Source organism: Dryobates pubescens, chromosome 17 (genome assembly GCF_014839835.1).
Source record: "Dryobates pubescens isolate bDryPub1 chromosome 17, bDryPub1.pri, whole genome shotgun sequence".
Lineage (NCBI taxonomy): Eukaryota > Metazoa > Chordata > Aves > Piciformes > Picidae > Dryobates > Dryobates pubescens.
In genome coordinates, this window is record NC_071628.1 from 15,746,631 (window position 1) to 15,773,489 (window position 26,859).

General features: G+C 39.1%; 1 protein-coding gene across 11 annotated transcripts in view; it reads left to right on the plus strand.

The window, feature by feature from the left end:
- TCF12 (transcription factor 12) overlaps positions 1-26,859 on the plus strand; it is a 170,835-nt gene that overhangs the window by 123,496 nt on the left and 20,480 nt on the right. For 7 of the 11 annotated variants that reach the window (XM_054168947.1, XM_054168949.1, XM_054168944.1 and 4 more), the window contains exons 10-14: positions 17,142-17,247; positions 18,356-18,495; positions 18,801-18,945; positions 20,469-20,533; positions 24,496-24,574. In XM_054168947.1, the coding sequence (XP_054024922.1) occupies positions 17,142-17,247; positions 18,356-18,495; positions 18,801-18,945; positions 20,469-20,533; positions 24,496-24,574 (535 nt within the window). Of the gene's footprint in view, positions 1-7,343; positions 7,533-7,586; positions 8,053-17,141; positions 17,248-18,355; positions 18,496-18,800; positions 18,946-20,468; positions 20,534-24,495; positions 24,575-26,859 lie in introns of those variants that run through there. The other 4 variants (XM_054168954.1, XM_054168951.1, XM_054168953.1 and 1 more) reach the window with 4 other exon arrangements.

A 26,859-nucleotide genomic window follows, 5' to 3' on the forward strand; every position in this document is an offset into this window, starting at 1 on the left:
CCCACTGGCCAGAAAAGGTGTCAAAAAACCCCAAACCAAACCCACAAACCCCAGTATTTAATTTGTTCAGAGCAGTTTTGAATTGCCTTGCACAACCAACTGATACATTCAGCTGTCACTTGTCTTTAGTATCCAACACTTTCAAAGGCAGCAGTAAATTGCCTGACCCTTGCCTCTGATGCAGTGCGTTTTAGTAGGTAATTTTAAGTAACAAAACCGGGCAAATAAATCCTTATGGATAATGCAACACAGAACTTGTAATTTCCTCTTGACTAAGTCTTCCATCTTCCCTTCTGCTTTTTGCTTGTTCTTTGGTCACTTGAATCAAATGTCGCCATGTGCATCTGTGGGCTTAAACAAAAAGGGAATATATAAAACCTCCACCCCTTAAATTGCTGCCAACCCAAGTAAAAGGATTTCTTTGCGATTTTATGTTTAATAAGTAAAAGACCTGCTTTTCTGATTAGATTATTGTAATTGTTTCCAACATGGCCTTTATTTGGAATGTATCTGAAAACAGCAGTGCCTCAGATTGTATCATGCCACCCACTCTGCTGTATGAGGACATTTAGCTGTCATTAAGCAGTCCATTTGGAAGTCCTGTTGTGAGGGTTCAGATCAGGTTCCCACTCAATTAGGGTGAAGATACTCCACTAACTCTCTCCTAATGGTTTGTTGGGGGGTTGTTTGACCAGGTTTTGGTTTGGGGTTGGGTGGGGTTTTTTTGGTTGGTTGGTTTTTGGTTTTTTAATTGCAAGTGGCTCATTTTTCCTAACTAACTGTCCTATTCTCTGTGGTGAACTGTTGTGAGGTTGTTAAATTGAGGTATCTTCTCTGTGGAAATCCTGCATATACCTATGTGACAGATGTCTGATGATGCCAAATCATATTCCAGTGTTTGGATTTGCTGGAAATACTTTAGTTTTGAAGTTTTTGCAACATATCAGAATCAGCATATTAGGTTCTCTTAAAGTGTAGATCTGCATACAATAATTTTAAATCTGTGCATAGTTCTAAAACTTATCTGCAAAAAATAACATGACTGAATTGCAGCTTGTGTCATTTAGGCAGAAGTTACCTGGAATGGCTGTAGCACTGCTTTACCTCGAAGATTAATGTCTCCAATGCCATAAATTACTGTGGTGGTTTATAATAATAGATAAGGATAAAAGCTTTTTTGAGGACTATTTCTTAAATGTCCTTTGACAGTACTTGTGGTTTTGTTGGGAAGACTTCTCTAATCCCTGAAGTCATCTAGAAAAGTGGTGAGCAATGCTGTGTTGTTAGACTTTCATGTGCTGTTGAACTGAGATGTTTCTTTTCAATTGCTTGCTCAGCCCAAATGTTAGGCAGGTTGTTTTGCCTGTGACTGGGCCATTTGTCAGAAGTGGGTGATAAAAAAAAAATGATTTATTTTTCAAAAGAATGGTACTGAACTGAAAGCCCTGCCTAATCTTTAAATGAAATTCCAGACAAAGATGTGTGTTCACACATGGAAGCAAAGAAACCAAATTGAATTTCCTCTTGGTTTAGTCCCACAAGAGTTTCTTGTGATGTCAAGGCATTTAAAGAAAGGAAGTTGACCAGGCTTGGAGATGTAGTTATGGGATTCCATACCATTTGCACTGATAGCTAGGATTAGTTGTTAGCATTTTTTCTGCCTGTAGGGAAGTCGTAGGCAGATTTCTAACTGCATGACAGAAGGATTCATGGTTTGGCTTTTGATGGGCTGCTTGGCTTAATTTGTGAAAGAGTTTTTTTCTAAGCAGCAAGCTGGAGTACAAAAGAAGGCAAGAGATGCATGGGGAAATACATGGTGAGGCACAACTAGCTTTCTGCGTTTTAACAAGCAATCTTTTAAAGCTTCTCTGACACCGAATTATTTAATAAATTCCAAAAATGTGTGTTTTTATGTATTGGGCAGGGCTCAGGTTTTGACTCTGGAGCCACCTACAGGGAGCTCACACAAGTGCAGGTGTGGTTGCAGGGTTTTGGTGAGGGGAGAAACTGATTCAGTAATCAAAGAGTGGAATGATGCTAAGGTTGGACCAGCAGAGGGACCCTTTAATCACTTCTTAATTCGTCAAATAAATTTTCTTGTACATTTTGAGTTGATGTGAAAAAAATTGTAATTCAAGTAGTCTTCTGGCAAGTTTCAGTCACAGTCCTGCTGCTTCATTTTAGGTTTTAAGATTCTTTTAGCTTCTATACTCATTCTTAGATTTAGTAGTTTCTAGCACATTTGGAGATGGTTATTCCATCAGAAACCATCATATAGTCGTTTATGCCTCAGGATAATAAACATTGTTATTTACTTTTTAAGGTAGATTTAAGTGAAGACGTTCAGATAGAGGCTTTTAAACTGTAGGTACTTAATATTTTCAGCAAAATAATAAAGTTTGCTCCATTTGAGCATTATCAAAATTGCATTTGAAAGATTTTGAAAAAAAAAAGTTTTAAAACCACCTGAGATAAATTGGTTTATGTTAGATACTGAAGGATGTGACAGCACTTTCCCCCCTCATTCTTTCCGTTCTAGTAAAATATTTGGGTAAAAAAACTTAAACATCTGTAACTCAATATTATTTGGAAAACTACTGAAAGAGAAATTTCCTATCTGTAGTTTCAAATGTGTTTAAGAAAAAAAAGAGGGGGGGGATAAAAAGCCAGACATATTTTTACCCATACTGTCTTAGGTAACTCAAGTTCTTTACAAAAACAAATAAGAAAAAAAATGTCAACCAACAACCACAATTACAGACAAACCACAGTTGAAGACAAACTTTTGGAAAAGGAAAACCACAAAAATATTTAAGGTCTTGCGTAGATGAGTGAATTAATTTGATGAAAACATCTTTTAGATATCGAGAGGTGGGGGGATTCGCCTATCAAATGTAGTCCACTGGGTTAAATTGTCTTCCATACAATTAGTCTGCTCTGTCCCTGCATACTTTGTGGTTGGTTAACAACAGAAGGCTTTTAAAATAAATTAACATTTACTTAACTGATTAATGAAATAGAGGACAGGATAATGAGCAATATGTTTTCCTCTTAAAATGGACAGGTTTGCTTCTGAAGACGTAAAATTTTGTCTGTTCTAACAGATACATTATGCATGATGTTGAACACATCCCTTATCAATGATCCTAACTGGATCTGGCCTTGCCATAGTTAATCATCATAAATGCTTGGTTTTAAAATAAATGTTGGGAGTCCCGAGATGCATAGAATTATTTGTTTTTCTGTATTGTGCAAGAGAAGCAGTTCAAAGTTGCTATGCATATTTTAATTAGCAACAGGTTGTTTAGTATCAGACTAATTCTCTATGAATTTGTTTTTTATCCTCCATTCCTTGCCATTATTTCATTGGGCTATCAGTTGGTGTCTGTCTCTCCTGTTCAGGTTCCAGTTTTCTTAGAACTGATAAGAATTTAATCACTTGTGAAACTTCTGTTCCTCTGTCAAATGTGGTTGAAACTGATAAGTTACAACCTTATGGTGGAGTGGGGTTAAAATAGGAGACTTCTAGAACAGTTCCATTGCTGTATTTCCAAAGATACCGGGTTAATAACCCCAACCCTAAGAAATTAAATGCAAATTAGTGAGAACAATAGAACTGGCATTTTGTTCAAAAGCAGGCTTGGGCTCTTAACAGGGTACCATGTTTTCAACAGGATTGAAGCCAAGTCTCTGTGAGGAAACTCAAGGATGCTTTGGTTTACAGTTCACTGTTGCTTATGTTGGTAAAAAAGGAACTTGAGTTTCTAGTTGCACATAATTCTTGTAAAAGGTTTTGCTGCTTTTTCTGTTTGAATAGAGCCACTTAAAAAATAGTAACTGCGATAAAAAGCAGTAATCTTTTTAAAGGATCCTGATATTTCTGTTTTGTTGTGGAACATGTTTGACCAGAGGATGGCTCTTGTCTGTTGAGACAGTTGCATAATTATCTTTCATATGGCATGACTTTCAGTGATCTGGGGAAATGATGTTTATTTTTCATAAATTCAAATGATGGGTTACATGTGCTTATTGTGTGTTTGCTTTGTGGCTCTGACAAGTGAAACAAAAATGCATCTCACAGAACAGTTTGTTTTCAAGGGAGAACATGTAGTTCATTCACAAAATTTCTTACTGTCGCAAGTCTTTGAAAACATTTTCCTGCAGGTAGCTTGGTTTATTATTAGGTCAGTATTTTGCTCTGCATCAGATTTCATAATCTCTTTATATACTTTAGAAAACAAGCAGTTTATTGTTTTTGACACACAGTACAGGGTCATGAGTAGAAACAATTCAGGCTACAAAGTGCATGTCAGTTCAGTGCTCCTCTGCTGACGGCATGTCTGTCTGAAATCAAGTTTAAAAAATTGGCCCTGTCTCCAGCTGACTTGTTTTGTCAGACTGAGTCATAAGATTAACCCTTGACTTGTCACCAAGGAAAAATGGAGTAAACAACTGTACCCAGTACAGTATTGCTGATGCAGCTATGATTCATTTCACTGTAACATGATTCTCTTAAGAAAACAAATTTCAGAGCAGCTGTTGCTTGGTTTAAATGGGGATTATAAAAATTGCAACCACAAAACAAAAACTTACTTTGGACTTCAGGAGCTTCTGGAACAGTTATCTAGTAGTAGGTCCTGCAAACAGAATTACCCATAACAACTTTGCCATTTTTTTGAGCAAGCTTTCAAATTCTTCCATTTTAGGTTTATTTTTCATCTCCTCTGGTAAAGGTAAACTTCTGTGAGTTGAAGTTTGATATGTTTGGAACTATGGTCTGATCCTGTAAGTTGAAGTCATGTAGCAAATGTCCTGTGAGAAACAATATTGTTCATAGAGTTTTATTCCTACCAATGTAGCTGAGGGTAGGATAACTAATTCCTTTTTGGTAGAAGAAAAGTGTTATTCTTCTGATTTATGCGGAAAATTCAGGAGCAGATTCCTTTGTTGACTCTAGGGAGGTACCAGTCTTGAAATGAGTTTGTCTACAAACAATGTTTGCAGTGGTGTTACTCAGTTTTATTGATTATAATGTTGCTGCTGTCTTAACCCATATGATGGTGAACAATGTCAGTGATTTTGATATACTGATAAATGGTGTGTTAGTAAATATTACCAGTTAATACTGCCTATAATTTTGGTTACAGTGCCTCTGCACAAATATAGGGCAGTTGTAACATGAAGCTTCCTTCCAGATGCTGTGAAGTACCATTAGTTTTTTCTGATGTGTCTTTTAATTTTTTTTCCAAGTATTGTAGTATGGGTGGATAAAGCTCATTACTTGAGAAGGGGGGCTTGATTGTGCTCTTCATCTCAAATACAGCTATTCTGAAAATTGAGCACGTGTGCATGGAGGTACAGTAGCAATGGCAACTATGTTGATGATAGTCTCAACTGACTCAAGTTACTTTGGTAGTATTTTTAGTGATTTAAAACTGTGTGCACTTGAATTATTTCAGAAAAATAGACTTTTCTTCAGTTCTTGCAAGTGGGAGGTGCCTTCTCCAGTGTTTAGGGTTGGGGTTTTTTTGAAGTTGTACATTAGTCTAAATTAGTAATTCTAATCTAGCATGCTATCAGAAGTAGCACATGCAATGATCTGAAGATCTTCTAGCATATTGCATCTGTAGAGTCTTGAATGTTAGTGAGAAGCTTTAAGAAATGCCAGTTAGCTGCAAATCAAAGCTTCTTAAGGACTTTCTGAAATGGGTCTTTGTGGTCCTTAGGGTAAGGAGGAAACCACAAGTCACTCTGGGGGCCTGACCATTTAATAGTCTGAAGTGATGTTCTTTTTTTGCAGCTGCTGCTGGTATGCCTTTTGTATTGCAGAAGAGTTCAGTTATCATTAGGGTTACAGCACGATTAAAGTGTTCTGGTTGTGTAGTTTTGTCTTAACAGTAAAAATGAAAGTGTTCTTCAGCTGATGTAAACTGCAGGGTGTGTTTGCCAACGTGCTCTCAACACAAACCTCCGAACTGATAGAGAGAGTTCTCTGAAAAAGCTTTGGAAGCTGGAGGTGTGAATATTTTTCATCAGTGTCTGCTGTATATTCTCTATATTTACAGACACAGCAATAGTTACAACCTGAGATCATGGAAATTATACAGAAAACCCACTAAGATTTTTATCTGACCATAGTGTTCTACTGTAGTGAATTTGTGACTCTTGCAGAACGTTTCAGACACATAAGGTGCTTGATAGAATGAAACAAATTTCTGCAGCTTGCTTTCTTTCTCTGCAAATTGCTAAATTGAACTTTGCCTGTTTCTCCCCCCTCCCCCATATCCTGAAGTATTTTCCTGCTTTTGTCAGGAGGGAGGCAGGGAGAATTCACAGCATTGGCAGTTGACACAGTTAGAGGTGGGGAAATGTGGTTTCGCTTTAACCTTTTTTTTCCTGGATTGAAATCTGTATCTGACTTGCCAGGAACCCAGTTAATAACCAAGTGCATTCATGTGTAGAAAATAAAGAAATGTATACCTCATTAAGAGTTAACGTTAGTTAATGCCACCGTTCAGTGAAGAAGGCAAAAAGATTTAACAGTCAGAGACAAAGTGCGACTGCTAAGGGATTTTCACGCTGGAGGCTGCAGTCTGTTTGCTGTATTGTATAATTAACATTTTTGTGATTTGCCAAAGTTGTCTAGGTTCCTCCCTTTTTTTCCTTTCTTATATGGGCACAGAATTGCCTTTTTTTTTTTCTTCCCCCCCTACAAAAACATGTTACACAATATACAGGGAGTCAAGACTCATACTTCCAAAGAACTGTACACCTTGTCTTAAAGATGCATTTGGGATGAACCCATAAAATAGAAATATTTATATCAATTTAAAGTTATTTTAAAGCTAAGTATCTTGTGTAAGACTGTCACACACTGCACACATTTCCCTGTTTGTTAGCTGGCACGGTGTGGCACGGTAGCTGCGCTGGGGGCGGCTTGGGGGGTGGGGGGACCCCGTAAGCGCTGCCTGGGTGCTCTGGCTCTCTCATGGGACCCGCTGCCTGTAGCTTCGGAAGGCTTTGCCAAAGTTGGAAGCAACTTTAGGCAGAGCCAGATGGCCGTGTTGCTGCGTCAAGCATCGTCTCCACTGCCACAAGTGATCTAATTTAATTAAAACAAAAAGCAGAGGATTAACCCGCTCAGGACGTGTGCATTAGCAGGTACCTCGTGGCTGGCAGTTCACTGGGACGCGCACGTTGGTCTCCGGGCGGGTGCGGAGCCGGGGGTGCTGGCTGGTGCGCGGCAGTGCCCCCTCCCTCCTCTGCTTGGCCCAGCCCGGCCGGTGGGGCCCCTACCCGCCCTACCCCCGCGCCCGGCCGGAGATGGTTCAGTCCTGTTTTGCATAAGTCGTCTCTGAGGCGCTCCATGTGCGCGGGCGGCGCGGAGCGGAGCGGGCGGCCGGGCGGGTGGATGTGGTGGAAGGAGGCGGCGCGCTGCAGCCCGGCCCGCTGCCAGCCTCGCCATGTACTGCGCGTATCCCGTCCCCGGCGTGGGCAGCAACTCCCTCATGTACTACTACAACGGGAAGACGGTAAGGGCCGCCGTCTTTGTTCGGGGGCTGCGGAGCGCCGGCCAGCCGCGGTCGCTCTCGGGCTAATGCGAGTTTAGAGCGCCGGGGGTGCCGCGGCGCTGAGCCTCAGAGGGCTGGGGTGGGGGGTTTGCAGGAGCGACCCGCTCCCGTGCTGGAGCGAACAGGAGGCGAGCGGCCTCTGAGAGAAACTACAGCGGAGTTGCGTGGCGGAAAGTCTGCTCGCTTCTGTGCGAAGACGCCAGGTCCGGTTCTGCAGGGGCTCGGGGTGCCGCAGCCAGGCGGCGCTCCCGGACCGGGCCGTTCCCGCCCTGCCCGTCCCTGGGCCCGCTTACTGGGGTGCCGCGGAGCCCGGTGAAGTTCGGGTTCCTGCGCGCCTGCGACTTCTCCTTGGTGTTTGTGTTAGTTTTGAGTTTACCATTCCGCGGAGCAGCGTTCCCCAGCGCACTCCAGTAACCGCTGACTAATGGCCGGGTCCCAAGCCCGCACCACCCTGCTGCTGGGCACCGGGAGCACCGCGCCGGTAAGGGCCGTGCCGCCGGACACCGAGCGCACCGCAGCCAGCCATTAACGCTGCCTTGACAGAGGTGGCCGTCTCACTTGCGAGACTACTACAGCCACTGGAAGGAAAAAATAAAAATAAAAATTGCAGATCCCGAAAAAGTGAAACCTCTGGGGTTTTTTGGGTTGGTTGGGGTGTTGTTTGTGTGTGCGTAAGAACTGGCATAAAGTGGTAAATTAAACACGGTGTGTCTTTTCTAGTCTGTTTATGTTGTCCGTGGTTTTGACGTTATTCTGTGATTAAAATAACATTAAATAGGAAAAACGCATATGCTGATACCGATCTTTTCTGTGGGTTTTTTGTTCTTTTGGTATTTTTACTGCTATTTCTCCTTTCACGGGCCTGTGTGAGCTTTGCCTTCATTAGTAAACTTTTCTGCCAAGAATTTTGTTCAGTGATAATTAAAGCGTTCATTAAAGGCGTTGTGTCTGAGCTGCTTGAGTAACAGAAAAGATACTGGAGGAGTGGTTAGGGGAACAAGTAAAACCACTTGGTCTCTATTTCATTTCCTTTGGTATAGATGCCAGCTGTCTTTCAAATATGAAATTATTTTTCTTTCATGTCTGCTCCTAGGCTAAAACAATCTGTTTGAAGTTTTATGTGAAGATATATATATGACTTAAGTAAAATTAACTATACAATACCCCTGAAGCAAAGGGAATATAACTTGCATGGAGTTTTGATTTTATTCTTTCTAGTGCACAGATCACTCTATTACAATATTTCTCTTTGTTCTTGTAGCAGGAAAATAGGCTTTGATCTTATTAAGTATTTCCAGGCATATAGTAGATGGAAGTGCTGGTACTGTAGGAGAGCATGGCTTGAAAATTGATAGCATGTGCCTGTTATGGGTCAGAGGTGACCTTTATGAGCTTGAAGAGTTAGTAAATAGATGACAAATCATATGACGATCCTATATCATGTTGCCTGGGGTTTTAGTTAAAAAAAAAAAAAATTAACTGTCTCACTAGCTTTTAGCGTTTTCTTCCCTAGTAATTTTGCAAATTTCACTGAATTACTAATTTAAATATACTTTGTCAAGTTTAGGAAGTTAGTTTTTGTGTTGCAGTTTCTGGCATGTGTGCCAAATCTTTGTAAGAACCGTTCTATAATGAGAGAACAGAACACACCCTAATCGTGATGTTTTACTGCTTTTATTCATGTTGTTTCATAAGTTAGAAGTTGCTAGTATGTATCTTGTTGAGTTTGAGTTTTTTATTTCGATTATTGTATTAGTTTTTTTATATTGTCATTCCTTGATACCTGGCGATGCAATCAAATCTGATTTATTTATCCATAGAACAAGTGGGATATGACATGCAGAAATGTGCGATTTAGACTTTTTGTTCGGTATGGTTTTTTTCTTTTCAACTTGCTAAATTTGTAAGTCAAAAGAAAATATTGCGCTAAAAAAAGTATAAGCACCCCAGTATCTGGTTGTGTATGCACTGGCACATAAGTTTAAAAATCGAGTTGGGAGTTTTAAGAGTAGAAAAGGTTTGATTTTTGTTACAGTGTGGTTTAGGAGGGACCTGTGAAAAATAGTGTTTTAATACAAATCCCTTTCTGAGGAGTAACCTTTTACCATTATGTGCAATAGATGTTAAGGAAAAAAAAGTGTTTGAAGAATCCTCACCAAAACGAAAAGAAAACCTATCTTTCTTAGTATTGTAAAGAAAATAAAACACTCGCACTGAACTAGAAGATTTCTCGTGGTGGTGTTTTGTGGTGGTTGGGTTTTTTTGTGTTGGTGGTGTGGTTTGTTTTTTGGTGTGTTTTTGTTTGGCTTTGTTAAGGGGGGGGTTGTGTGGTTTGGTGTTTTTTTTTTCCCCCTCATCCTTTTGATATATAGAAAATATTCTCAGTTTATGGAAAGCTTACCAAAATTTAATACAGGGAGGAAAACACCAGTTAGAATTGTATCTATTTTTAAAGTTTTGTCTTTTCTGTTTCATTCTAGAGCTGTGCTACAGGGTCGAAAAAAATCCAAACACTTAAACTCTAACTAAAAAGAAAAGCTTCCCAAAAAATCTATAAATACAAATAATAGCACACATTTAAATTACACTTTTTAAGTATTTTGTGTGGGTTTTTTAGAACTAAAAAATAACTAAGCAAACTTCTTTCACTAGAGCCTTTTTAGTTAAATTTTATCAAATGCAGTAGCACCAAAAAGGTATTTAAATAATGAGAGTTTTATGTCTTCTTTGTGCATAAAGAATAAAATACAAACTTGAAAGATTTATACTTTTTTAATTTCTTCTATATGTTTACAGAAAAATTATTTTTTAAGTGTGTTGTAGAGTTGTTATAATATAGATTGTAATGGACTTGTGTCATCACCACAAGTCAATTTTGGGAGCAATATTGATTATACTTTATTTTATATCACCTATGACTACTGTTTCATATGAGAATAAATATGTGAGTAAGTTATACATTACTATAGTGTTCTGAAGATTATATGTGTTCATTTGATATACCAGTCTATGAATAGGTGGGGTTTATTATTGAGTAAATATTTGTTTTTCTCAGTACAGGCTGAGATTTTATTGATCCTTTTCAAAAGTGAATTTACTGCATCTTTCACAGTAGGTTTCTACAATCCCTGCTTAAAAAGGGAGGGAGGAAATGAGCACATACATAGATATTTGCATACATGTAGTTTCCTGATTTTTTTTTTTTTTTTAACTAGCTTATATAGGGATTTTTGGGAGAATTTTGACAGTGTAGAAGGCTGTAAATGTGTCCCTGTGTGTGCATGCATATTTACATACCTATGGGCACATGTGTACAAAGGAATAAGTACTCACAGATGTGAGTATACATGTTGTATGTTTGGGTATTTTTTTCAGTTGAGAAATTGCCTGCCTTGCAGCCATTGCTTTTGGAGTTACAGCAGAGAGAAACATGTTAATAACACTGCCTGGTCTTAGATGACACGACAGCATGCCTTTCTGTAGCTGTTATGCAATAAATAATGTACTGAGTCTTTTAACATCAAAGTGAGGTGTTCTCAGTTTGTAAATTTTGGGGCAACCAGGTGCAAAAGAAGAATGATTCAGTTCTGCTTCTATTAGTATTGGGCCAGTTAGTATAGAGGGAGAAAAGTACAATTAGTGCTGCACTGTACCATATGCTGCCCACAGCAACTTAAACAAGGTCAAAGCTAACATTTCTAAGTAAGGACAAATAGAAGATCAGCTGGAAAATCTCTAGGGGTACATGGCTGTGGACACTGAATAAAGAGAGGTAGTAAACATTGGTTGGCTGGGTATTTTTTTCCCTCTTCCTCACCTCTTCTTTCCCCTCCCTGCCCTACTGAAAAACACAGAGTTACACTGCATCAGCCCAGGAGAGTCTTCCCTGCTCCACTCCATTGGGTTGAACTGCCAATCTACAGAGCAGCGGTCCTTTGCCAAAAGGGTGTCTTCTCTGCAACAAGCTTTATTGATGCTTTAAAGTGAAGGTTATGTCCATTTCCTTGGGCAAAAGAAAGCAGCTAGGGATGGGATCAGGTGCTGTATTGGACAGATCTATATTTCTCAAAATGTGAGCAGCAAAGAGTAACACACCCTGTTTGCTCAGCGTGTGTGCTTTCATAATCATCTGCGTGTGGAAATCTAATAGTCTGTGTCGAAGGTACCGAAACAGCACCGATGAGCTCAGAGGAGAGATAGCAAATGCAAAAGATAGCCTTGTATCTACTACTGCATCCTCCTGTGGTCAGTACTGGTGATGGGGATTCCTGCCTTTTGAAATACAGGGAACAGGTTAAGAATCAGACTGATTAGTTTCAGTGTTTCCATTTTTGTTTCCTTAAAATATGAATTTAATAATGAATTTTGGAAGACTTAGATGTATGCATCCTTCGGTGACATCACAGTTTGACTATGGAGAAGAGTTTTTCTTAATATAAAAAAAATACTCAGGCAGTATGTATGTGCGTATTTATTTCTGGTGGTCCTGCTGCTTTCTCTTCTTTTTCCTCCTCTCTCTGCCTCACGCTGAAATTTAAAAAACAACATGTAAAAGAACAGACCAAAATGTTTCCTTGTAATGAATTTGGATATTTGAGAAGTTTGCCTATCGCTTTTTAACGTGGCTTCAAAATTGCCGTTTACTGGGGAAGAAGCTAGGAAGTATTTGTACTGTGCACCATTACAGGGGGCTTCTGCACTTCAGCAATACCCATACAGGCATGTATAGCATGCCTAAACTGCATAAACATTTGTGTAAGATGGAATTCACCTTAGCTACTTAAAGGAGTTTGAATTGTATACCGTTCTTAAATATTATTTTGCAGACGAGACTGATGCGGTGTGCTCTTAAAGGAGTGCGCTATTTTCATGCTGGATGGTGAAAGTTGTTGGGTTTTTTTTTTAATGTGTGAAGCCTTACACTTGGTGTTGGAAACCAGAAATATGATGGAAGATATGGTACCCTGATCCTGAGTATTAGGGCTCTTCATTTTAACATCTTACTTAAATGTCAACAAGAATTTGGGTGGGAGTGTTTTTTTGGCAGCTTCTGTCTTGCTGTAAAGAGGAGCTTGGAAAACTGTAGTTACTATTTTACATTCCTGAAGTTTTAGTACGTGATTTTGTCAGAAATACAATGAACATGAATACAAGTTTCCTCTTCTCAGAGCTGCCTTACATCAGAAGTCGCTTTTGCTACAAAACCTGCCGATAATACACTGTAAAATTTTGCCACATGTACAAATCATGCATCAGTGCACACTTGCTCAGTGAGTGACTGATGCTGATGGAATGTAGATAGGCTATTTAGCAGAGTTTACAAGATACAGAATAGGTTATCCATCTCCCCTGTTTTTGAAAAATTCTGTCTCCAGCAGCTTGATAAATATTTTCCTGAACTTCCAAGAGTTGTTAATAGTTAGGCTTAAGTAAGTAACATAATTCATAATTCCATAAACAGTCTGTGATGGGAGACTTGGTCTTGAGATAGCATGAGCTCATCGGAAGTAAGGTTTGGTTGCTATTTTTTAATCTGCTTTTAACATTAATATTAAACATTGATAAATATTTAAGAATTTTAAACAGATTACAGGAAAATTGCCTGAGAGGAAGTATGCCGACAGGAGGACTCTTAAGTGTTATATTTATTAAATGCATTTATAGAATGAGGCTTGGAAGTTTTACTTAGCATAAAATTTGGTAAAATTCATATTCGTGTTATTGGCACTTGTACCAGTAAACAAGCACACTGTGTAATCCTTGGATGTGTTTTACATGTTGGTGTAACTTTCATGGTAGTGCTGATTATATATGTTAATCACCAGGGCAGATTCCAGAACTGGATGATGTGGATGATGTGTTTGTTTTGCTTAAACCTGGTGCTGCACAGATAATGTCTTTCCAGCTCTGTTCTGAAGTCAGCTCTCACCACTACCCTCAAAAAACCCCAACCAAACAAACAAAAAAAACAACCATCTTGCTTGTTATCTTGCATTTCACACTGGAGAAATAATAGACCAGCTCAGGGACATGGTCTCTCTGACTCGATGTCCTTAGTAGCTCATTTGTCCTACTTTCTTTCAAGGAGGTTCTCTACCCTTCAGAAGTGCTGCAGTGTTAGGATTGATGTATATTCTAGCGCAGCTCTAAAAAAGTCAAGAACTCCACTTGGTGACTTGTGTGTACACTTGGTGTACAGAAAGTGGGTTTGGCCCATGTTTATTGGAAGGGAATTTCCCATTCGTAGTTGAACTTTTTGCTTGTCAGTATGGAGATGCATCCCGGGCTCACTTCACTTCAGAGGATTAGAAGTTGGGCTCCACTTCTACCTGCTGGAGACAACCTTCTTCAAGGAGGCTCTGCAGACAGGCTGACCTTTTAACAGTATTCCTTCTCATAGTGGGAACGTCAGCCAGGAAAAACTGGTTTAATGCCTCCTGGATGTCGCTGTTATCAGCTTAATAGCTAAAAAGAGGCTGTCTTGAGCAGCCACATCATATTTATAACTCCCTTGCTTTCAGCTGTTGCAGAAGAGAAAGCCTTTCAACTAGGACATAGACCAGGGAGCTGCCATGCACCCACATAAGCCTGCTGTGGAACACCAGACACAGAGGCAGTGTTTTGCTAGAGAAGGTCCTAGTGCATATGAGGCTTTCAGAGTGAACAGTCACCCTGATATGTAGCTCCCAACTTAAAAATAAAATGTCATCTTTTTTATATCAAACTTATTTAAAGTCTTTGTATTTTGCATCTCATAGACTTCAGGTTAATCTTAGTAAATTTTCTCCTTTCCTTTTAGACTTTGTTTGTAGCAACACAACATAAAAATTATGATTAGGTCATTAACCAGAAAAAAACCTGGTGCTCATCTGCAGGTGATCAGATGACATCAGAGGCCTGGGTTTAATTTGTGGGTAGTTCTGATTGTAACTAAAAGAGACTTGCTCCTTTTGTGGAACTGGCTGGCTGTTTCCCCACATCTGGAGTTAATGAAGTCTTTGAGACCACATCAGTTGTGTTTTGCCGCAAGAACCCTTTGATCTGAAAAAGCTAGACTGGCACAAGTGCAGCTTCATAACGTTGCAGCTATATTTTTGCAAGCTACAGTTAAGATACCAAAACAGGCAGAAACTATATAAAGTTATGTGTCTGTGCTAGGACTTTCATCTAGCTGTTTGGAAGGGCCTCTTTTACATTCATATAATTCATAAGATTTTTATTATGTTAATGGCTTGTACATACATACCTATAAATGATAGACTTGTGGGAGTTTTTCAGTTTCATTTTCCTTCAGAGGGACCGTTTAATCATTTTTTATAAATCACCCAGTTACGTAAAATGTTAACGTTTCTGTCCGAAACTGGTATTTACAGATTTCTCGCCAAACATTACCGTTTAAAATAAGAATAATTCATCACTGTAGGTGATTCTGCATTAATCAGTGTACATCTCCATGGCAGTGCTAAATGTCATAAAGCTTTGTTTCCACTGCTGTCCTGTGACAGTGATAGATTATCCATCAGCTATAGCATATGCTGCGTTATTCTGCACAACAGAGAACTTGCAAATTAAGCCCAGTTTTGCCTAATACGTTTGCAGTCTTACGAGTGCAAGTATTTACAATTTGACAGAGTGACATTTTTGTTAAAATATGTCTGAGGCATGGAATATACATGCATTCATCATACATGGGAAATACATATGTACTGTTAATATTGCTTACAACATATTGTCACTCTGTCACTCAGGTTTGGTGAGTCTCTCTTTTACGTTTATTCCCGAGACTGACAGCGTGCACATAAAAGATTGAACAAAGGCTTCCTGAAAGGCCTTCTTTCCTAAAAATGTTCCGCTTGATAAACGAGCAGCTTTAAAACAAGCATGCAACCCAAAGTTAGAAGTTTTCCACTTGACTCCTTTTTACCCAGGTGTCTTTGTACCTGCTGTCGTTTTCCTTACACGGCTCCTATCGACAGCTATGCCCCGGCCTAATTCCTTGTTCCCTTGTCGCGATTCCATCGCGCTGTACTTTGATAGATTGTATTGAAATTCTGCGGATGTAAAGCGAGTCGAAGAGAGTGGTAAATCAGTCCCTCTGCTAGAAAAGTGCTGTCTGCAGGCACATGCCCAGCCATTTGGTCTGACAACAGCAGGCTAGAAAAGCATTTGGGAGTCGGGGGGTAGGGGGGGTGGGTGCGGGTATTGGTATGCAAATAGCAGCGGGATTTGCCCACTTCACTTTCTAAATATCTGTATCTGAGCGTTCCCCCTCCGGCGAACAATGGGGCTCTTTTAGGGAGCTGACACGGTTTTTTTCTTGGCCGGCTTAGTTTCCCTGGCCTTTTTCTTGCTTGGTAAACAACATCCCAGAAAGAGAAGGAAGAGATGTGGATGATGTAGAAACATGCGTGTGTCTGTGTTTGCATAGGAAGAGATAAAAATTCTCACTTCTGGAATTTTAGGGTATTTTAGGACACTGTGTAAGTCACATTATGTAAGCTTTAAAGTTTTTAAATCATTCTTAATGTATGCATAGTTTTGGAAGCCTTACAAATTCACAAGTGAGGTGAATAGAAATAAAAGTACGCTGCCTTTTTTGCCTTTTTTTTGTTGTTGTTTTTTTCTGCTTCATAGCAAAGATGTTTTCAATATTACTTTCTTATATTTATTACTGACTTATTTGCCATTTGCTTTTTTTTCCCCTAAGGTTTTTATTTTAATAATGATAATACATTAGCCATATGACAATATCCAGTATGTTGCCCAAAACATTGGTTATAAAGAAATAGCATCACTTTGAACAGCTCACATTATGGGCAGTGTCCTTGGGTCTGTGAATACTGGCCTCTTCGGTCTGACTTGTTCCTGGATATGCGTGATGTTTCTTCTTGGAGTAACTTCAGTGAAAGATGTGCAATCATTGCACTTACCTGGCATGTAGCAGTTTTTAACTTCTTAAAATTCATTAGTTGGAAGTTCAGGTTGATCATTCTGCTTTAATGCTGGACCAGCATGGAAATATTGCAGTTTTGCATGGTTATTCCTCAGGACTTGCATCACATAGGTTTTTGATGACTATACAAAGGTGTGCAAAGTTCTGAATGGGTGATACAGCGGTTGCAATAAAGTCTTTCCATTTGTCACTGGATCGTCTTTTTCTTTCTGATTGTTGAAATGCCAGCTAATTAAATATTCAGAAAGGCATACAGTTGTTTTAAAATAAAATTTGTTTGGGGCCCAGTTGTTTTATCTTGCTTTTTTTATCTTGAGCAACAAGTCTGTGCGAGTCGTGCACTTAGAAAGCAAAATCAGCATTCAAGCTTTTATCAGGCCACCTGGCTGAGTTGGCACACCAGAAAGTGTGTTGTTAGGATCATTCTACTGTAGTTCCTCTGTACTGTGGCAACTTGCTAAAAAGCAAATAAAACAAGGGCAACAAATGCTGCAGCTTGCTACACTGTTCTTTTTTTATTTGTGCTTTCTATCCCTGCCTGTGTGCTGTTACGGGTGTTTTTTAATGCACGACACCCAAACATTACTAACCTGCTTTTATCACTCTCCAATATTTAGGTGTATGCACCATCCCCAAGTTCTGATGATTTCAACCGAGAATCTCCAAGCTACCCGTCTCCTAAGCCACCAAGCAGTATGTTTGCTAGCACTTTCTTTATGCAAGGTGGGTAAAATGATTTCAGATACACGGATACATATGTCACTTGTCCTTTAGGCAGAAATCTGCAGTCAGCCACTGTTGTAGTGAATGGATGAGGAAGCGTAAAGGTAACGTACTGTGCTAGAGCCTATGGTTAAGTTTTATGTACTTCTAAAACAGTTAGATGAAGGGAGCTGTCTGCTGATTTAAAGTTTTTCTCATGACATTAATTGCTTACTGAAATTTAAGGGGATTATACACAAGGCCGAATGGACAGAATCCCCTGTCCTTTGATTTGTAGGGGCTTCAGAGCAGCACGCTGGAGTGATAGAGAAAAATGAGGTGAGGGGCTTCTTGGCTGTTCTGGAATTTGACTGTACAATATCAGCTAACAGTCCTAAGTTCTCAGATGCTTGTGTGTCCAGCATACCGGGAAAAAAAAAGATTGCATAAAACAAAATGAGAGCAGAATTAATTTCCTCAGCCTCATGTCATGCAATTAGGTAGTACTGTAGTCTGAGGAGGTTTAGGAGCATGTTGAAGGCATAGTCTCTCAGTGCAGGAGTTCACAGAACTCTTCAGGTTGTGTGTGCTGCAGAAGGAATACAGCATTTACACATGGGTTAAGGCTTATGTAATGTAATTTCAGTTACTTCAATCTGCTGTGAAAAGTTTTTTGTTTTTTTTTATGGTGCTAAGGTATTTCAGACTATAAATAGCTGATTTTACCTCAGTAGATGTTTTGCACTGCATGTTTACGATGAACGCTGCTCTGCCAGCCTTCTTTCCCCACCACTCCTTTATTATTTCTTTCAGTCTGGAATTTTTATCAACCCTCTTGATATAAATCCAGTCATACTGAAGGTCTGTGTAGTGAGCAGAAGTACTTGGTATTTTCTCAGCTGTGGTTGGATTGTATTTCAACTATAAAGCTTCTGTTGGTTTTGGGGTTGTTTTTTTTAGAAATACAGCAGTGTGGTGGCATGAAAATAGAAGACGCAGAATGAGCTGGTCCCCACGCCGTGCTGGATTATGTATTCTTTTAAAACAATTTTGTAAAGAAGAGTCAGTTTCAGTACTTCAATAAACATGTTTTTCTTGTTTCCTTTTATTTATTTATTAATTAAAAAAGATGGGACCCACAATTCTTCTGACCTCTGGAGTTCGTCCAATGGCATGAGCCAGCCTGGCTATGGTGGGATGCTGGGAAGCTCCTCTTCCCACATGTCCCAGTCCGGCAGTTACAGCGGCCTGCATGCACATGACCGTTTGGTAAGATACGAATGCGTTTGTGCTTGTATGTGGAGATCTGGCTTGCAAGAATCCATGCCTTGTTTGTTACTCTTGTATCACTTAAGAACTCAGTTGTCAGAAATCACAAACTTACTGTATTAGATTGATGTCCTTTTATGTCTGTTGTATAAATAAAAATCTGTGGCTGTGTAGTGATCTGCTCAGCGGATGGATGAGTCCCTTTCTTTAATAAAAGAGCTGGGTGTTGTATATTTGGTATTTTAAAATAGTAACATTTATTTAAAGACTACTTAATGTCTTATGTCTGTTTCTCTTCTCTCTAGAGCTATCCCCCGCATTCAGTCTCACCTACAGATATAAATGCCAGTCTCCCTCCAATGTCCAGCTTCCATCGTGGCAGTACCAGCAGTTCACCATATGTAGCTGCCTCACACACTCCACCTGTCAATGGATCAGATAATATTCTGGGTAAAATGTTCTTCCTACCTTTTTTTTTTTTTTTTTAAATGAAAAACAAGAACATTACATTTCAGGCTGCATGACATGCAAAATTAGTAAGATTTAATTTATGGGATGCTTATGTAGGTGAGGGTTCCCACACTACTATGACATGTCTCTTCTCAGTAGGGCTGAGATGAGGCAAATTGTTTTGCAGTCAGTTTGGGATTTACTGGTTTATTTGCTTTCACAGCTAACTCTATGTTCAGGAGATAGCATCTGTCTAATTTAACAGCAGCTATCCTTACGTGGTTTATACATAGCTTATGCACACGCATACATGTACATGTTTCTATAGGTAGCGCTGGCATTGCAGTTTTCAGAGCTGCTCTGTCACCAAGATGCTATACCAGAGAAAGGCAGGAAGACTGTTTCTTTGGGGAGGATGATAAACTGCATCGTAAATTCCTGTCTTAACTGATTTAGAGATTGTTTGAGTAGTTAGTATGGTGGCTGGTTTAGTCTCTTCTGTGCTTACATAGAAAGCATGAAATAAAAGATGATCATCTGTTCTTTGTACATATTTAAGATAGAATCATAGAAATTAAAGGCTCGGAGACATCCCTTTTCCTTTTGATATGATCTGTGTTTAGCTTTGTTTTAAGTAAGTGGAATTTAGTTAGAATGACTATCTTGGCTTTGATTAGGGAACATGTTTTACACTTGGATCTTTAAACAGAGCCCAGTTAATGAATCTGCATGGGAAATTCAGGCTGGAAAATGCAAGTTTGCGATAGACTTGAAACGGCGAGTGTTGCATGATTTGGATTTCTGATGTGAATGGCTTACATTCACGCTAAATACAGGGCTTTTAGCATTAGAAGTTGATAATTGGAGAAAGGCTCTCTCTTTTACAGAAAGCAGGTATTTCAGAGATTCCCGATCCTTTCTGTGCTTCCAATTGGCAGGGCTTCAGAGCTCCTCTTGGCTCAACGTTGTGTGGAGCAAAAGGGCACACAAAGCTGCTGACATGCATCTGAGACCGGGGGTGACAGAAAGCTTGGTGGATAAGAGCTTTTCAGGGATTTGCTAAAATAAAGATGAGAGTGTAACACAGGGAATTAGAGCAGGGGGGAGCAGGGAGACAAACAAGGGACTGTTGAGTGAATTTATCTTTAAAAATGGATGGAACATTCAGCATGTTAGTGATAACAGTTCAGAAATAAGCTGCCACAGGTCTGATTTTTATTTTGTGACCGTGTTTTATTAAAATTATCCTGGAAAATAGTTTCAGCCTTTTTCCTGACTGCCTTCACTTCTTGGTCCTTAAGTTATCACGGTGATTACTGTATTTGACTTTAAAGAGGAGAGCATCTAAATTTAAATCTAATTGTTTTAATTAAATTTTTAAGTATAATGAGAACTGATTCTGTTGACACTGACTTCCTCAGAATATCCGTTTCAAAAGTGGTTGCTCAACTGTACGTGATGAATAAAAGCAAATAAAATTTCAGCTTTAAAAATAAGTATTGGGTTTGCTTTCCCCATTACAGGAAACAGAGGAAATGGTGCTGGAAGCTCACAGACAGGTGATGCCCTTGGGAAGGCATTGGCATCTGTAAGTAACAGAATATTCAGATCCGAGAGATGTATTTTGAACATTGCATTCATTACTCCGTGTGTTCGTTCATTCTATAATACCAAATCAGGAGTTTTTGTGTTGCAAGAACATACTGTGATACTGTAATGTCATATACTAGACAAATGTCTATAAAAAGAGGCAAGGGGAAAATGCTTTTATTTGTAGAAGATGCATTCTGACTTTCTTCTGTAGTGTTCTCGTTAGGCAAATATTTTTAACATTGCTCTTAAAGCAGATCCTGCCTCAAGGTTTGAAATGTTTGTTCAGTAGCCTTACAAAACTGAGAGGTTTTGAATGCTGTGTTCTGTAGCTGCAATTTATGGAACAATCTTAAAATTCTGTACTTGCATAAAGCTTAAACTTAACACTTGTTGGGGTAATGTTGATAATGTAAAACATTGCAAGGATCATCTCTGTTTGTGTATGCATATATACAGCAGTGCTTTTGCATTGGTACAATTGGAAGTACTCTATATGAAACGGTAACTGATGCAGTATAGCAATAGCAGAAATTTCAGAGTTCGGAGTGGTGACTGGGGGAGCGCTTTGTATTTCTTGCATGTCACAAACAGACTGAGTCTTATTTAGAAGCCCCGAAAGACCACTCCTGGGTTTGATTCTGCATCCCTCACCTCACAGTGGTGAATGCAGATGGGCATGTTCCTGCAGATCCTGTTAGCCTTGCCTCCCTCAGAGGGTCATATGTTAAAAGATCACCAGATCTGATAATGTCTGTGATGTCCGTATTGGGTAGAACTCTGACCTACTGGTTTTGAGGAGAAACTTTGTCCCAGTTGCTTTTGGCGTTTCAGCAAGTAGGTAACAATTCATGAATCCAGAGGACAGTTAGCACACTCTTTTTGTCTGAGACCCGTGAAGAAAGAACTGGGGTCATTTCAACTCCCAGAAATAGCAATGCTTACATACTTCAGGCTGCTCATTGCTCTGAGGATGCATTAGGATGTCTGCTGTTCTGCAGCCTGACCAAAATTTCTGTTTGAGGTCTGACACACTGGCCACTTAGATCTGTGGCCCTTTATGATATTTTCTACTGCTGTCCTTTTGTAAATTATTTTCTTGTCCTTTCAGGTATTTTTGCCCAAGTCACTAGCTGAGAAAACCAGACTGATGTTTTGAGGAAAAACTCTAAATATATTGCAAGTGGAAGTCAGGGCAGAAATGTTTAATCTAACTGGTGGGTGGGCTCTGGTTGTCATAGAAACTTGTTTCTGTCATCCCATGTTGTTGCTTGGCAGGAGCACCCAGGTCATTCCATAAATCATTTCTGTCATAGCTGATGGTGATGCATTCCATCTGCTCTATCAGTGCATGCCATAGTCTGCACACTTCAAATCCTTTGCCTCATCCATCTGCTTCCCCCGCACCCCGTGCGCACCCAGCACATTTCCGCTGGTTCAGTGGGGAGCACTGTTCTCGGCTGTGCAGAGTAGGGGGAGGTGGTTTCTCCTGCAGGTGAAGCTAGTGCACATGAATTTTGATGGCTAGTAAACCAAGGATATTCTTCTGGGCAAAGTTGTATTTAAATACTGCAATTGTCCTGACTTCCCCCCCCCAGCCTCAAGACAGTGCAATGTGCTTTTCCGTTAGGTTTTAAATGCTGCAACTGTTGAGAGGAATTTCTAGTTGTAAAATGCTGTTGATGTACATCTCACAATAGGCCTTTCATGTGTGAAACATCAGAGGATACGACATTTGTGCTTCAGTTTAGGTATTAAAGACCGTACAGAATAGTATGTGATTAAACATGTAAGGCCAGATAATACATTTGCAAAGGTTCTTTTATTTTAGGTTTAAGCCTGGATAATTGTGGTCTTAATCTCAGGGTAGGCAAGAAAGAGAATTGTACATGAAAGTATTTACACAAAGTTCCCAAAGCCCTGTGGATTATGCGTTAGTTTGGATAATGAACTAGTATAGATAGAAAGAAAAGAAAATCTGGGTATTCGTGCCATTTCTAATGTGTTTCCCTGAACATTTGCCAAACAATAACCCTTTAAGACTGTGCCCATGGAGGGTTATATGGCAGGAGAAACATCTGGTTTATTTCATTGCCTAATGCCAAATCAAAACACTTGGTCTTTAATTTAGAGGAGATCAAACAGGACGACTGTTTAACTTTGTTGATTATATCAGACCTCTTTGTGATAACTTATGTTTTGATTCCTACCTCCAAACTAGAGTAAAGGCCTTTGTATGGTCTCTGTAGGGTCTCGGTAGTTAAATAGCCACTGGTCTCCTCACAAAAGGAAAGAAAATGTAGGGAAGTTGACTTCTAAAAGTAATTCATGAATTAAGTTTCTTTGTTGCTTTAGACTCTATAACATTAACATAACAAAGCCTAACTGAAATGTACACTGTAGTGTTTAAAAAATTGGACTAACAGCTCCAAGGTTTGGCTCTGCGGGCTCTCAATTGTGCAGCTTTTGTCTGAGAGCCTTTTCATTAGACCCTGGCATATTGGCACCCCGCTGATTGGAATGGACCATGACTGATAGGAGGAGGAGTCTCATTTGTTGCAGTAAAATGAGTCATGTTACCATTTAAGCCTGGCAGAAGGTGTCAGGGTTGTTTATCATTGGTCATTTAACAGCACAGTGACCAGGGACTGCATGCAGAATAAATTCAGACCTTGTGTTTTGGTTGTCTTCGGTATAGCGTAGGTTTTTCCCTGTAATAAAACATAGCGAAATAAAATCTGCAGGTGGAGCAGTGGAAAATGACTGGTTTCAAAGGAAACTTGATGGCCTTTGTTCTGACATAATTTTAATTCTCTGTGTCTTCTCTGTCTGGAAGTCTCTGCAGTTCCCATACTGATGCTCAAGATTTGTTTCTATACAAATGTACAGCACAAGAATTTCCTACAGTGTTCTGAGGCAGTCTGTTTTATTAAATGAATCTTCTTTGTACCACGTATGAAAAGGAGATCTTTCCATTAGGGAGCTGATGGTCTTATCTAATGAAAATATGCTAGATGAAGAAAGACCATGTGGTCTATCAGGTCCTGGTTTTGCCAGTTCAAAAAATACAATATGCAATTTAACCTAAGTCCTGGTTTATTGTCAGCTAAATGCTGAAATGTCATATTGTCTGTGTGAAGAGACATCAACCACCCTGCCAGTGAAGATTTTTAACTGATGACTAACAAGTCCTGGTCTCTGCTCAAGTAAAACAGGTTTGAACTGAAGACTGATAAAAATACGTTCTAAAGGCCATAGTCAGCGTTTAAACCTATTGAATTCCCTTCACAAAAATGAGTTTTCCAAGAATCTTGACATTTTAATTGAAGCTTTAAGCATTTTGTGTTCGGGGGTTTTTTAGACCTTTTAATTACGTTAATAGCAAGGAATGAATTGTTGCAAGTTGAGGTGTAGTATCTCAAGGGAGTGAGTGATAAGAGAGAAAAGTTGTGCTGCAATACATAGCAAGAGCAACAAAATTTCTGATGTGTTTCATTTGGTAGGTACTAACATCAACTAGAGCTGAATGCTTTTTTGGTGGCTTCTCTTGTGAAGGGTTACTTTTTGGAAGATCACATGTGTTGACTGCTAAAATATTTTCTCTCTCTAAAGTTTGGGAAGCGATCACTCCTCTGCATTTTGCCGAAGTTTTGGTTAACTCTTCATGTGTATCATTCCCCTTTGGTGGTAAAAAAGCTTGTATTTTCTGCTGTTGTTCAAGTAGAAGGAAGATCAGTTGTGTTATCAAATGCAGGTTGTGCTTATTTTGACAGCACCTTGAAAATGAAACTTCTCTGGACATTTTTAGAGCCGTGACTGTAATAAAGCAGAGCTGTGATTGAAGGATCAAGTTGGTTTTGTAATCAATCCAACCCCGAGTGACAATTAAAAGTGTGAAATGGAACCATAATAGCTGGGTTTGATGTGTATTGATACATAATCTCTTTTGTCTGTTGCTAGATTTATTCTCCTGATCATACCAGCAGTAGTTTTCCATCAAATCCATCAACCCCAGTTGGATCACCATCGCCTCTTACAGGTAGAGACTAACCATTTGTCAAGAACTTGTTTGTTGTTTTGAAAACATCAGTGAAATCAGCAGTAGCTTGCTTGTGTAATTACTTATGTATTTGGCTTGGTTTTCCATTTTACTAACCCCAGATATACATAAAAGCAGATTCTTAAGTATTTTGGTATGAGTATTCACTTAAATCTTGGTGACTGGCTTTGAAAACTAGCTTATTAAAATAATATTGGAAAACGTTGAATGACCATAGCTGTTACATCTGTAAATATTTGTGTGCTGAACCATACCATCAGAAAGGAATAAGAGTGATTTGGTTGGGTTTCTTTTTGAAGTTACATGTTAAAACTCTGGCGGCTTTCAGTGACAAACACAGCAGATGTGTTCCCTCTAAGGAAAATACAGTAGGCTATGAGACTCTCCAGTTTTTACATAGGATAGCTTTTCATTCATCTCTTTCATGAATGCTTTCATTCTATGGGAGAAGGATTTCTGGCATTTTTCAAAATAAATGCTCTATATTGCAGCCATCTCTGTCACCTGTGCTTTGTGTGTTCATAGTGTGAATGTGGGCAGAAGCATTCCAGTGCGGAGATGAACTGTGGGCAGCTGCCTACAGCTATTAGTGGGTAGTGCAGCTTTCACAGACACTGTGGCCTCAGCTGTCTAGTAAAAGTTGAACAGCTGTTCTCCATATAGAGAGGACTGTGAAAGCTCCATTGACTTAAATTTGTTGTTTAACAAAGAACTAGAATTACAAGCGAGATGATGTAACTTTAACCCTGTTCTTTCCTACAGTGCAATTTGTTAAATTATTTAACATTTATACAAGTCTGCTTTCCCATTCTCTGTTGGTTAATATATTTATTCAGGCTCCTGGCCATTGAGTGGTAACTTTTTTTGCAAGAGTGTTTTGCTATTTAAAAAAACCAAACAAACAAAAAGGGAAGGGAAAAAAAAATATATAAAATAATTAGCTCATTCTGTACACCCTTCACTCGAGTATTGCTGGACACTTTGCTAAGCTAGGTGAATAAATTAGTGAAGTTCCTGCATGCAGAATGCAGGCATATACACATACGCAGATCTGTATGCATATTCATCCTTCACTCACGTTTAATGGACACTGCTCTGGTTTTCTGTGTACTTAATGGATTAATGAATATCTGACATGGAATACCTGAGCAGCTGCTTTGGGCATTATTTTTCTGTAACTGAAAAATCCATGTTGAACTGAGTAATGATGGGATTAATGGGATTTTTTTGATTTAGTGATTCTAGCTGACAAAGAATGTTTTGTTTCCTCATTGTACTGAGAAGGCAGATCAGACCAGAAAATTGTTCTTATTTCCTTTTTAACATCAAAGCAAATAGTGAAATTACTTTGTGACTGGAAGAAAGATGTTCTGACATTTCAAAGTATTTAAATTTTTTAAGATCCCAGTTGGAGTTCCCTGATTAGATACCACGCCTAACTGTGTAGGCACAAAAGAGCTAGCTGATTTCTGGGGTTAGAATTCAAATTTGAGGTCCTGAAAATTTGGAGTTTCCCTTTGCTGTCAATGTCTTTGTTTGAATCTTTATCAACCCAAAAACCTCTCCAACATTTGCACTTTGATTTGTGTTCCCTATTCTGGATTCAGATGGCTCTGACAGTAGTACATATAAGCAACTATAATATTCTTCTCAGGCGCAAACTTAGCATCTGCTTTACAATTGCACCCTCCTAGCCCACCCCCTTTAATTCCAGTGATAGAGAATTTATCAAGCCTTTGGTAAATTGCTCCAGTAGTTAATTACCTTCATTTATGAATCTGGACTTTTATCTTTATTCCCAGATGAGTCACTACAAACACAGTGAAGCACAATGTAAAGTAATTACTACTATATTTATTACTATTTTATACTCATGGTAGCCATTTTCTGTCCTGACCCAAAAAGTTATTGCAGATAAAACAAATGTTTTATGTATGCTCAAATAATATATTTTGGAGCATTTTAGCCTTCCTCGTGATTTTCATCTTTTGCAGTTAGTTCTTTGTTTATTTAGCATTCTTACTATTACAGATTTGACTAAGCCATGATCTACCCATCCTCTAATTGTAAATTAGAGTCGGAGCACTCTGTCTGCCAGTTAAAACACTGAGAGGTAGTAACTCCAGGAAATACTTCAAGTATACAAGCTCACGTTTGGCTGGTTGGCTGGTGTGATTCTGAGTAAAGACTGGCAATAATTTTGTCTTAATTTAAGTAAAAGCTTTGGGAATGACATGATGAAAACTCCCAAGTATTACTAGACA